This window comes from Dreissena polymorpha, chromosome 5 (genome assembly GCF_020536995.1).
Source record: "Dreissena polymorpha isolate Duluth1 chromosome 5, UMN_Dpol_1.0, whole genome shotgun sequence".
Taxonomy (NCBI): Eukaryota; Metazoa; Mollusca; class Bivalvia; order Myida; family Dreissenidae; genus Dreissena; species Dreissena polymorpha.
The window spans coordinates 32,489,112-32,503,179 of record NC_068359.1 but is presented as its reverse complement, the minus strand read 5'-3'; the positions used below and the strand labels follow the sequence as shown (position 1 = coordinate 32,503,179).

General features: G+C 36.0%; 2 protein-coding genes across 24 annotated transcripts in view; one reads left to right on the top strand and one right to left on the bottom strand.

Moving 5' to 3' along the window:
• The window catches only part of LOC127881760 (protein pigeon-like), a 238,277-nt gene that overhangs the window by 186,584 nt on the left and 37,625 nt on the right, over positions 1-14,068 (bottom strand). For 22 of the 23 annotated variants that reach the window (XR_008050260.1, XR_008050262.1, XM_052429864.1 and 19 more), the window contains exon 19: positions 401-628. The exons of the other annotated variant lie outside the window; for it this stretch is intronic. Coding sequence is in view for 20 of the 22 variants with exons in the window: in XM_052429864.1 (XP_052285824.1) it covers positions 401-628 (228 nt within the window). In the remaining 2 variants the exon portion in view is untranslated. The remainder of the gene's footprint in view (positions 1-400; positions 629-14,068) is intronic. 23 annotated transcript variants of the gene reach the window in all.
• LOC127881791 (uncharacterized) lies at positions 8,944-13,609 on the top strand. Its single transcript, XM_052429936.1, has 3 exons — positions 8,944-9,506; positions 10,600-11,602; positions 12,453-13,609. Exons 2-3 carry the CDS (start codon positions 11,242-11,244, stop codon positions 12,686-12,688), a joined length of 597 nt encoding a protein of 198 aa, XP_052285896.1. The 5' UTR covers positions 8,944-9,506; positions 10,600-11,241; the 3' UTR covers positions 12,689-13,609.

The following is a 14,068-nucleotide window of genomic DNA, read 5'->3' as shown; positions in this document are numbered from 1 at the left end:
AATAGACCATTGTGCTCAGGTGAGCTAACAAGAGATGTGTTTGTCAGAAACACAATGCCCCTTATTGCCACGCTTTGAAATACAATTTCAATATATCATTTGGCAGGTTTAGAATTATCTCCCTTTTAAAGCTTATTACTTCTCTTGGATTGCATTTATTGACTTTGACCATGAAGGATGACCTTGACCTTTCCCCACTCAAAATGTTCAGTTCATGAGATACACATGCATGCCAAATATCAAGTTGCTATCTTCAATATTGCAAAAGTTATGGCCAATGTTAAAGTTTTCGGACGGACTGACGGACAGACGGACGGACTGATGGGCAGACAGTTCAAATGCTATATGCCACCCTACCGGAGGCATAATAAAACAGACAACAGAAGGATACAACTGGCACCTTTTCTTCCTCTCTCTGCATCTGCTGGTAAGGTTTCTTGAGCATCTCAAAGTTGAACCGTCTGGTCTTGTTGACCTGCATCCAGTGTAGGTGGCGCCGCAGCATGTCCAGCCAGTCGTCTGCAACACTGCTCTTCTTCTGCTGTCGCTCCCGCGCCGACTTGGTCATTATGTTTACGCTCTCGATCGGTGAGTAGGAGACACGGACGAGTCTCTCGCCAGACTGCGTCTGCAACGAGGGGTTACTTTAACCCTTTACACCTTAGATACATATTTTAACGCATTTGGAGTTCGTTTGAAACTTAAATTCAATTAAATACCTTTCTTTCTAAATTCAAGTTTCAAATGCTTAAATACCAACCCTCAGGTACTGATGAGCAACAAACAGCATAAAACATGAACAGACTGCGAATTACTCGCTGGCTGTTCTGGTTTTATGCTGGTTGCAAAAGCCATATTCAGTTTCCTTCTCAAACCCTGTAAGCTCGAAACAATAGGTTGATTTAAATGTTCTAGTGTTCATTTCCTTGGAACAACCAGCACTTGGTGTCTTTGGGGGAGATCTAAAAAACACTCACACTATAGGGATCTAACCAATGACCTTCCATACTGTTGGTGGATACACCATATCCTTTACCCAATGGCCATCTTGCAATGTTGGATTAGAATCCATCAATAACATCATCAGCATCAGGATGATAATAAGAATGATTATTTTAATGTGGTATAAACACAGTCTCAAACCTGTCTGTGTATTAAAGTTTACACACGTCATGCAAGAATGGGTCTTATGTCATATGTTACAAGTTTAGCTCAAGATCAGCTTGCGCTATCGCGCAGCCTTATCAAAAGCTACACTGTCTAATATAAAGCCACACAAAGTTGTGTGGTCTCATTAGCATACAGGGTAGCTCCCGACCAGATTGTGCCAATGCGCAGGCTGAGCTGGAGCTACAATGGCCGCCTATTGCATAAGACTCATTTTCACATGATTAGAATCATCACTTGTATAAAAGTTTTATTTCATGCAAATGTATGCAAATGCTGTAAATGAGTGATGATAAGCAGTGAAACCCATAATATATGCAATAAAATTTCACTATTCTATTGTTTTTTTTTCTTTTTTAAATATCATAAATTACCCAATCAATTTGTTCTTCAGAAAATAGTTTGAACATTATAAAATTCATTTGAATTTGTTATAAAACAAAAGAAAGAATTGCACTATATTTCCATTAAAGCAGCACGCGACAATTTTGTATTTATAATGAATTCACACTTATGATGTCAGAATACAAAGTCCTGCAATGCCAATATCCAATATGAGACATAACATGAAATGAGAGAAAAGAATCTTATTCACTGTATTCAACATGCAAACCAGGTTTCCAAGCATAATGGTGTCTGTATAATCAAGGTTCTGTTGTTTTCTTAATAATACCTTCACTTCCGAAGTCTGGTAAAATAAAACAAAAAGGCAACAAAGAGAATGCCATTCTGAAATACATTTCATATAGCTGACATAGTAGAACTACTCAACACTTGGTAAAGAAGATACCAATAAATTGATAAAGAGCCACATAGTTGTTGCCTTGTTGCAAATTAATTTGTATACAAGATAACTATATAATGGTAAATATAGTATCCACACATTTTAAGAGATGTCTGCCACATATTAGTTAAGTAGATGAGAACATATTACTAATCAAGTACCCTTAATACCAGGTGCAAAGTTAAAGACAAAATGGTACAAAACATATAAATAAATCTAAAACTCACATATTGGTAACTAGAGTGTTAACAAGGTTTTAGTATAGCCATATAAAGAAATATGCCCTGTCCCTTGGCGTCCGTGTTTTTCAAACAACTGAAACCAATTTCGAGCTCATCCAAGATTTCATTGGCACAAATCTTCTGACCAAATTTCATGAAGATTGGTCCATAAATGCGGCCTCTAGTGTGTAAACAAGGCAAATGTTGACACCGCACCCAGCATGACGCACAAAGGACAAAAGGCAATCACAAAAGCTCACCATTAGCACATTGTGCTCAGTTCAGGTAAAAAAGTGCCTCATTTATGAATATACGTAAACATGCAATAACCAACTTATTAGTTCACATGCTAAACAAATCTTGGCATGCAAAAATTAAGTGAAAATAAAATGTCCACATATTGGTAGAGATGAGTAATGCATACTGGTAAAGACACCCACATATTGGTAAAGAAGATATCCTGCATACTAGTAAATAAGTGACACACATTATTTGGAGATTTAAAAAAACATATTGATAGATAGGATTCACATATAGAAGTGACATAAGGTTTACAATCATATTATTAAAGAATACACTGACAAATTGTAAACAACAGATAAGCTTAGTGGTAAAGAAGGGACCCACATATTGGCAGAAAAAAGACCCACATACAGGTACAGTGACCCATATATTGGTTAAGAAGTGACCCGCATACTGGTAGAGAAGTGACCCACATTTTGGTAAATAAGTGACGTACATACAGGTAAATAAGTGACCCACGTCTTTGAAAAGAAGTGAAGACCCAGATATTGGTAAAGAAGAGGCCCACATACAGGTAAATAAGTGACCAACATACAGTTTAAGATGTTACCCACATACAGTTATAGAAGTGACCCACATACAGGTAGTGAAGTGACTCACATATTGGTTAAGAAGTGACCCACATCTTTATAAAGAAGGGACCCACAAACATGTTAAGAAGTTACCCACATATTGGTTAAAAAGTGACCTACACACATGTAAAGAAGTAACCTACATCTTTATAAAGAAGGGACCCACATACAGGTACGGATGTGACCAACATACAGGTAAAGAAGTGACCAACATACAGGTACAGAAGTTACCCACATACAGGTAAAAAAGTGACCCACATACAGGTAAAAAGTGACCCATATACAGGTAATGAAGTGACCCACATATTGGTTAAGAAGTGACCCACATCTTTATAAAGAAGGGACCCACAAACATGTTAAGAAGTTACCCACATATTGGTTAAGAAGTGACCTACACACATGTAAAGAAGTAACCTACATCTTTATAAAGAAGGGACCCACATACAGGTACGGATCTGACCAACATACAGGTAAAGAAGTGACCAACATACAGGTACAGAAGTTACCCACATACAGGTAAAAAAGTGACCCACATACAGGTAAAAAGTAACCCATATACAGGTAAAGAAGTAAACCACATACATGTAAAGAAGTGACATACATACCGGTTAATAAGTGACCTACATATTGTTAAAGAAGTGACCCACATCTTTGTAAAGAAGTGACCCACATACAGGTAAAATAGTGACCCACATATTGTTAAAGAAGTGATCTACACATTGGTTAGATAGTGACCTACATAATGGCAGAAAAGTGACCTACATATTATTAGAAAAGAGACCTACACTTTGGCTATGAAGAGACCCAAATATTTGGTAAAAAAGAGGCAGACATATTTGAAAAGAAAAGACCTGCTTATTGGTAACGATGTACACTGTAATCAACACTATGATAATAAAAAGTTACCTACAATATGGGACAAAAGTGACTAACATTATGGTGAAAAATTTACCCACATTTTGATATTGAAAAGGCGTAAAGAAGACACCCCTTATTGGTGAAGAAGTGACCCACATTATGGTATAGCAAAAGCCAACTTGTACTAATTGGTTGAGATTTTTTTGCACATGTTTGAAAAAATAAATATCAAAAGCAGCAGTTCATCTTTCAGGACTGATTGATACAAACACACTCAATATAAACATCCCACACTAAATAAAAAAAGACCTGCGTTTGTAAAACACAATGCCCCATACTGCGCTTTGAAGCCACAGCGCAGCTATTTTAGAGAAGTCCAAAGCCCATAAGTTTGCAAAAAATCAATAGACGGGAACGAAACTCACACTACATCTGTAAGTCATATAGGTAGACTCACATACCAAAAATCAATTGAATATCTGAAAGTGACTTCATGACCTAGTTTTTGGCCTGGCATGGCCCATGTTCGAACTTGGCCTAGAGATCATCTAGATAAAACTTGTAACCAAGTTTGGTGAAGATCAGTTGAAAACTACTTGAAATAGAGAGCGGACACCATGCTGAATGTTTAAATTGCACTAAGTGACCACCTGACCTAGTTTTTGACCCTGTGACCTAGTTTTTGGCCCAGCATGGCCCATGTTCGGATTTTGCCTACACATTATCTAGATAAAACTTGTGACCAAGTTTGGTGAAGATCGGATGAAACTACTTGAATTAGAGAGCGCACACCATGCTAAATGTATAAAACGCACTAAGTAACCCCGTGACCTAGTTTTTGGGCCGGCATGGCCCATGTTCGAACTTGGCCTAGAGATCATCTAGATAAAACTTGTGACCAAGTATGGTGGAGATTGAATTAAAACTACTTGAAGTAGAGAGCGGACACCATGCTGAATGTTTAAAACGAACTAAGTGACTCAGTGACCTAGTTTTTTTGCCCGGCATGGCCCAGGTTCAAACTTGGCGTAGACATTATCTAGATACAACTTCTCATAAGTTTGGTGAAGATCGGATGAAAAGTGCGTCGGACAGTGCGAAAACTATATGCTGCCCGTTGGGGGCATACAAAATTGAGTTTTTAACTACAGTCAAACCTGAATTCAGCGGTCAGTCAAGGGAAATGACCTAAGTGACTGTTGTCCACAGGTGACCGTTGAATTCGGATCACAATTTTAAGATGGTTTGTCAGTTGGTAGTATTGCTACGTCGTTACCCCACCCAGTCGTTTGCATACAGTGTTAAACAAATGCTCATTGCTGTTAACTAAGCATAATAACAGAATTTACTTACATTGAATAATACAGAATAATATTTTATAGATTGATTTAATTTCATATTGTTATTAAACTAAAGCAATGACTTTATCAACGCTAGTATAATTGTTTAATCATGCATCTCGATCATTCAGTTAATAAAACTTGTCACGTGCCGTTGACATCACGTCCATACAAGTCTAAAATGCGGATTCGCTTTCATAAACCGATAGTACGGTGATATTAAACCGTTCTAATTCAAAGAAAAAGACGCAACAAGTTTGTTTAAATTTATTCGTACGCAAACATCACACAAAAAGCATTTGAATTCAACAACCTAATACAAAATACAACGCTTCAAACTCACATTTGCATTCGAATCATACTCCTCCATAATTTCTCGCTTACGCTTAAGCACACTCTGCAATTGCGTACGTCCAACACAGAGCTCACTTGAAATTACACGCTAACTTTTTCCAGATTCAAATAGTTTCAAACGCTTGACTCGCTCCTCTAATGTGAGGAACTTACGTTTACCACTCATTGTTATTCCGTGATTTATTATTCCGATTGCTTTTAGAAGTGTTGTGAACGCTAGAACGCTCTTTTAAAGAATGATCCGAAATGTTATTTTAAAATCGATACTCAATGTTGTAAGTACAATGTACTAATTAGCGGTCATTTAATTAGCGATTATTACTTTAAACGTGTCAAAATCTCTGACATATTTTCTGTTGAAGAAACCCCCACAATTATCCCCGGAAAACAAACCTTCTCAACACCTTATTATTTGTTTACTCGCAGCGAGCCGCTTTTATAATATCAAATGCAATTACCGCTATCAAACGCTTTAACCCCAAAATAGACGGACAAATGATGTGCAGTGTTTTTAATTTTCGCGAATCGAGACGACTGACGCGTGACCGTTGATTTCAGTTCAAACATGAATTTCGGAGTTGAATATAGTGACCGTTGGCCGTTATGGACAGGTGGCCGTTAAATTCAGGTGTAATCTAGAGTGTTTTTCGTCGGGGGGATTCTAGACTGACCGTTGTCCAGCGGACCGGTAAATTCAGGTGGCCGTTAGGTCAGTTTCGACTGTATAAACATATTAGTAAAACATATAATCCTAGAGTGGGGCCAATTTTGACCCCAGGGACATGATTTAAACAAACTAAGCAGAGGACCACCATACAATGTCGCACACCAAATATTCAAACCGCTACAAGACCATGTATGCCAACCAACAAACCTCTGGGTCCTGCGATTTCAGAGATGATTTTTACAGTTTTCAATAAACACATATATTCAGACCCTAGATGCATAATTTCAACAATCTTGGTCAAGAACAACCATACTATCTTAAACACCAAATATCAAACACCTGACCCAAGTGTTTTAGTAGATTTTAAGTTATTTACTACCTGGTATATGAATGTATATATGGTAGAGAAAAAGAACACTATCCAATCCAAAGGAAAAAGTTCAAATTTGGTAACCTAAAAGTAAAAGACACCATTTACTTGTTTACGTTTTTGCCCTATAGAAAAAATAAGGAAAATACCATGTAAAAATTATTCTCAAATGAAAACCTTCAATAAAGCAAACTTTAAACATAGCAAATACATGTATATTTAAAACGCCAATAAAAAAAGGAACATGTTACTATCAATAATATATATTAAATGTACAGATTTAATATGTATTTATTCATGTTTTATTAACTTCCATCATTACACACATTATGTCTCTACACATTATGTAATTTACTTAATGTGGCAAAAAGCTTTGTATTTTTCTCTTATGATAACACAATTTATGTCGTAGTTGTTGACTTCCTAAATTTTGATATAATAACTCACTGCAGTAGACTCTGCCAATACCGGACTCTCTGAATACCGGAACTCTGCCAATTCCAAACGGTCGGGCCAGTCCCGTATTTTCTCCTTCTTTTTCTTTGTTAAAAAAATGTTAAATAAACCGAACTCTCTCAAAACCGGAAACCGAACGGATATCTCCATGAATTTGGTCATTTTCAACGTAAAATACATTAAGTTCACCGGACGGTCCAAATTCTCAAGATGCCCAAGGCGTGAAAATAACAATACCTAGTCATCAAAGCACGTGCGGTGTCACACATTTGCTCGCGCAATCATCCATAATCGGATTAAACATACCATAAAGGTGTCAAGTCGTTACCGCGCTAAAGATGTCTGATTAAATAATGTAAAACCAACTGTGAGTGTCTATAATAGACGTGCGGTAACACCAAAAAGTGATTGACTCGATCGTTTTATTAAGCTTATGATAAACAATTAAATTACAAAATTAATGCATGCTGTTGCGCCGATTTCTTTCTTGTGATCTTCCCGGGTAGTTTAAAAGATCTGATATGCCATGTTTTAACGCTTAAATGGTTGTTTGTTTGTTTGTCAGATAAAACTGTGAGAAATATGACCCTTAAATATCCATCCATCTGTCTGCAAATTCATTCATTGCCTTTTCTTAATTTCAAACGCATCTTCAGCATTAATAGTCTCAAATCTACAAGTCTTCTCAAATCGTTATTCGTCAAAATTGTCTTTGAGGTTTAATTAATTCAGAGCAATTTATAGCGAACTCGAACACTACTCACTCGCCTATATGACAAATGTCACGCATGTACATGTATAAAGCACCACACTCACTTTGGGATTAATAAAAACAAGTCGGTATGGAATGTTTTCTGCTATTATTAATCGAATAAAAACACATTTTTTTGAAGAATGCTTTAAACATAAACCTTACATGTGTACATGTGTAAATGTTTATGGTTTGTTTTATTCTTATATGATTTTGTACACAATGCATACAATGTATATTTCGGCAATATGCATACTCTTGGTAAACCGGAACTCTTTGAAAACCGGACGATCAGGCCGGTCCCCAGACCATCTGGTTTACAGAGAGTCTACTGTAGAGGAAATTTTATTTGTAATTCAGCTTATGCTAGCAAATTTGATGATTCAGTTCTGAATAGAAATGTGAGTTGGTATAAAATGCAAGTAAGAAATGTTTTAAATATAGACCAATCAATACAGGTACGGTGTACATAAGACTAATTGTGAAATACCACATTTTGTAACTACCAATGACAAAAAACATAATTGTCAAAGAGAAGTGTTCATAGTTTAGCAAAATGACAACTTTCCTCAAAATTGTCATTGGTAAAAATAATAATGGATAACTTTTATTGACACAAGCAAAATAACAACCATGCCTAAATAGAAATGGATCATTTATGCATAATTATCAAGCGATTTATTTTGTAACATTAAAGAGTGTTTGTAATACCGTCATTGAGCGTTTGAAAATGTGTATATAACTAATGTACTGTTTGATTTTGGAGTAAAGTATTTAAAGCCTCAGTGGTGTAATGTTGAAGTGTATTAGATTTTGCTTCCTTAATCCTGGGCTGCCAGAAGGCAATATTTTGTATCAATCTTTTTTCTTGATTTTTTAATAAGTTAAGACTATTCCTGATATTATATTCTTAATATTAGATAATTGTTAGAATTTACATGAAACAACTTCTTTTTCAATATAAAATCTGCAAACGAGTCCCTTTAGCTGAATACAATTACATGTATCAAGTTTAAACCATTTTCTGATAATGATTTATACTCTGTTACTTGCAAAATGTTGAATGTTATCTATCAACACGATCGTTTTGTGACTTGACTATGGAATGTGCTCAAGTGTGTATATAAAGCAGGTTGTTAGCTTTAACAGCCAATATAAGGCAGCCTTTACCAGCTTAAGTTTCAGTACATTGTGTATAATACTGAAAACTGTGCCTGTCAATTTGCGACACATTCTGATTTTGATATCATGAATTGTATTTCATAATTATAGTCAAAATAATAGCGAAAACACTAGTATTTAATAGAAGACAGTTCTCAACACTTTTTGAACATGGCAACTTTTGTAGATTCAGTTAATACATCTTCAGATTCAGTGAAGGACTATTTTTGTGACCCTTGCGAAAGTAAAAATATAGAAGCAAGTGCTGGTATTTTTTGTGAAACATGTTTGAAGTGTTTTTGTGAAGAATGCCTTCATCATCATGATCACATATTTGTAAACCATTTAAAATATGGAAGAGGAGAAACAAACAAATGGCCTTTAACAAAGACAATGGAGGATTTGCTACTGAAATGTGAGGTTCACAACAACAAGAAACTGAAAATGTTCTGCCAGGACCACAGTCAGCTGTGTTGCTCTGATTGTGTTTCCTGAATCACAGGTAAGTGAAACTGGGAACTATAGTTACTGTAATTACTCGAAGTTTTCAGACACTCTTATTTGTCAGACAACCCCTTTATTAGCCAAAATAATTATTTTTCATGACTCTTAATTTTCGGATATTTGGGTTTTCATCCATAATTAATGACTCCAAATTTTCGAACAGTATCTTTGAACGAGCTATACTACCAGATTTTTTCCCTGTTTTTGCTTGTCTGGTGACCCTTCAATCATGTGTTTTTACAACAGGATTAATGTTATAAAACACTAAAAAATTAATATAATGCCTGAGCGCAATCGACCATTACATTTGCGTTATTGGGTAAATCCCAATTTACACCAGTAATAAACAATGGTTGCACCCAACAGCATTTGAAATGATATCGTAATAAGGAAGAAGTAAGAGTTTACCCTTTTAATACCATTTAAGGTAAGAGATTGCAAAGATTTGAACTTTATTTATTTTTTTCAAAGCAGAGAAAGAAGAGCACAACACAATACAATTATTGCACAGCAATTTATTAGTTTCATTTCAATATAATTATTGACAAACAAACATAATATACCTGTCTCTAAATTTTTGGACACCTGTATTACTTTTTTTCATATCTGAATTTTCAGATTATTTAAAAATAAGATAATTAAAGAGTCGGAAAACTAAGAGTAATTACAGTACATGTAGTTGAACGAGAACACAATTATAAAAGGGGAGGTTGTTATCACTTACATAAATAAAATATCTTAATAAGGTAATAGTTACAAAGCTCGCTTGTTTAAAGAATATCAAGAAATATTTTTTAAATTTTGAAACTATGTTACAAGTATATTATTTGTGGACATTTTTTCTACTGGTACACATCTAGATTAAAAAATATGACATTCATTGTTTATAATTCACATTCTGTAATTGATTATGCTTTTCACTGATATGGGACTACTCAGACTGAATTGTATTCAAAATGTACATTAATAGGAACACACCTACATTTGAAGCACTGTCAATTTGAACCTTATGATGTAGATATTTAATTTCACCTACATATTTTATGTGACTACTTGATAATTGATTACTGAGATTTATGTTGCTTTTTCAGACAATGTAAAAATCTGGCTCTAATATCTGACTCAGTCAAAAAGCTGTCAGTTGATATAAAGCAGTTGTCAAACAAAATTAAAACCATTTTTGCTGAAATAAATAAGTTAAAGAGAACACAAGAGGACAGCCTACAGTCAGTGGAGGGATCATAAAATGAAAAACTGCAAGAAATCAGAGACCTGCGTAAGAATTTAAATGCTGCCTTGGATGCACTAGAAAAAACTACTTTGAAAGAATTGAATAAAATTAGGACCACATTGCAAATCTCTCTTAAGAAAGATGTTGACAACTGCAACAGACTGAAGGATGAACTCCAACAACTCAGTGAAGCTGTACATGGCCTTTTTGATAAGAGTAAGAAAGAAATGGAGTTCATAGCCAGCAGGAAATGCTTTGACAAAATACACGAGTCCGAGACATATCTAAGAGAGAACCCTGTGAAGGTTCAGTGTTCACTGATATTCCAGGCAAACACTGACATTGAGCTGTACCTGTCTCAAAAGTCTAGTCTAGGAAGGATTGTAGACGGTATGCAGTCTCTCACACCCAAAACGATTCCCGATAAGGTGATGACTGTGAAGAGGAATTTCGAGTATAATGTGAAAATACCAAGTGATATAAGTCAGAATTGCTCGATTAAATGCATTTGCAGCCTTGTGGTCATGTCATTGTTGTAGATTTCTATAATAAGAAGGTGAAACTATTGAACAAAAGTTACAATGTGTCCAGTCACATTGATGTGTCTGGTGTTCCATGTGACATTTGCCAAATCACATCCAGTGAGGTGGCTGTTCCTCTTTCTGATGAAGGTGTGCAGTTTATATCTGTAAGCAATGGTCAGCTGGTGAATGGGAGGAAGTTACATTTACCACATTATGCTCTTGGCATTGCCCACCACCAAGGAGCATTGTATATCACCTCTGGCAATGCTCTCTACCACTACAATATGACTGGGACACTTGTGAAAAAGCTGTATGAGGATACAGGAGGTTCAACTGCAGGTAAATGTATTGTAAATATATTTCATTATTGAAGACATTGAACATTTTATACACATTTACATATTCTTATTTAAACATAAAATATTATTACTGCTGCACTGTGGATAATAAAAACAACTAGAGCTTTGTCATAGACGTGACGCATACCCCCACATGCAGCATTGACACAGAATATTTTGCAATATTTGTCTTCACAAAAAACAGCAGACATCATGCTCAATGTTTAAAACGCACTAAATGACCCCATGACCTAGTTTTTAACCCAGCATGGCCCATGTTCGAACTTGACCTACACATCATCTAGATACAACTTCTGACCAAGTTTGGTGAAGATTGGATGAAAACTACTTGAATTAGAGAGCGGACACTATGCTCAATGTTTAAAACGCACTAAGTGACCCCTTGACCTAGTTTTTGAACCGGCATGACCCATATTTGAACTTGACCAAGACATCATCTAGATACAACATCTGACACAGTTTGGCGAAGCTCTGATGAAAACTACTTGAATTAGAGAGCAGACACCATGTTCAATGTTCAAAACGCACTAAGTGACCCCGTGACCTAGTTTTTGAACTGGCATGACCCATATTCGAACTTGACCAAGACATCATCTAGATACAACATCTGACCAAGTTTGGTGAAGATCTGATGAAAACAACTTGAAATAGAGAGCGGACACTTAATACGGACCAACCGACAGACAGACAAGCTCTATCCTATATACACCCCTAAACTTTGTTTGTGGGGGTATAATAATTAACTTTCATGACATTATTTTTAGATTTTAAAAGTGTTTATGTAATTATTGCCTACCTGTTAGTATTAAACATGTTTTTATGTTTTGTAGTGTTCAGATGTGCACTAAGTCCTGATGGTGAACGGATCTTTGTCACAATCTTATCAAACCACAAGCTTCTCACTCTGGCCAAAGATGGAGGCCTACTTTCGACCTTCACTGACTCTGATCTACAGCAGCCACGAGGTCTACATGTAACACCTGATGGACATGTCCTTGTTTGCGCGGCCGGCTCAAATACTGTGATACAGGTGGATCATGAAGGAAAAAGAAGCTGGCGACTCTAGCTTAAAATACAGATGGAGTGAGCAGACCATGGTCTGTCTGCTACAATACCAACACTGACCAGATCATTGTGGGACAAACTAATAACAATAAAATCATTGTTATGGAATTGAAATAGCTCTTCAAGTGGAAAGAAAACATTGATATAAATACTGTTAAAAAGTAATATCTCCATCATTTTTTCTGTGAACTGTTCATTAAGTCATGGCAGTTAATATCTAGGTTAGAAGAAGAGCATATTCATAGGGTTTGTCTTTTATAATTAACAATTTAATTAACTGTTTTGGAAAATAAGATATTTTAATGCACCTATGATTATAAGCACCATTTAAAACAAGCACGTATGACATCTGTCTCATTAATGCTTATCAGTAATTTTGTTAGGTTGTTGTTATAATTACTCTAACATATTACAGGTATAATGATAACAAGGGCTGTTTGTAAAACATGCATGCCCCCCTATATGGGCTATAAGTTGTAGTAGCAGCCATTGTGTGAATACGTTTTTTGTCACTGTGAACGGTGGTGGTGGTGGTGGTGGTGGTGTAGTGGTGGTGGAAGTAGTGGTAGTGGTAGTGGTAAGTAGTAGTAGTAGTAGTAGTAGTAGTAGTAGTAGTAGTAGTAGTAGTAGTAGTAGTAGTAGCAGTAGCAGTAGCAGTAGCCAGTAGCAGTAGCAGTAGCAGCAGCATTACAATACCAATACTTAAGAATGATCAAATGGGAAAAGGTAACATAGCACTGGCAGTAAATATGGGGCTCATTTACAGGTCAGATTTGGAATCTCTGCTGTAAAATGAGATTTTAAATAAATTAAAGGGAGGAAAATGCTGTAATAAAAAGAACATGCATAAACGGTAGTTGTTTCCCTTGTTTGAACCATGCTAAATCCTTAAAATGCCTATTTCCAGTCACTGTGACATTGACCTTTGACCTTGTGACCTCAAAATCAATAGGGGTCATCTGCGAGTCATGATCAATGTACCTATTTAGTTTCATGATCCTATCCCCAAGCGTTCTTGAGTTATCATCCGGAAACCACCTGGTGGACGGACCGACCGACCGACCGACCGACATGAGCAAAGCAATATACCCCCTTTTCTTCGAAGGGGGGCATAATTAATTATTGAGATATATTAATATTTGAGTATTTGTGCCATTTTCCTATGTGCGCCAATGATAGCCTATTGAAGTCATTATACTATAAGGCTAATGTTTTAGAAGACCAATACTCTGGAATTCAATACAAGAGCTGTCAGAAGACAGCATGCTCGACTTTTCGAGTGCTTGACAGTTTAACGAAAGCCATTGTTTAAATTCAATAATGTCAAGGTAATATAGTCATATTCTAACTGGAATGGGACCATAATTGAAACATATTGATC

Coding starts and splice junctions, on each gene's coding strand:
- LOC127881791 (XM_052429936.1), top strand. CDS start 11,242: ATGCATTTGCAGCCTTGTGGTCATGTCATTGTTGTAGATTTCTATAAT. Junction 11,603..12,452: donor TACAGGAGGTTCAACTGCAG/GTAAATGTATTG, acceptor TATGTTTTGTAG/TGTTCAGATGTGCACTAAGT.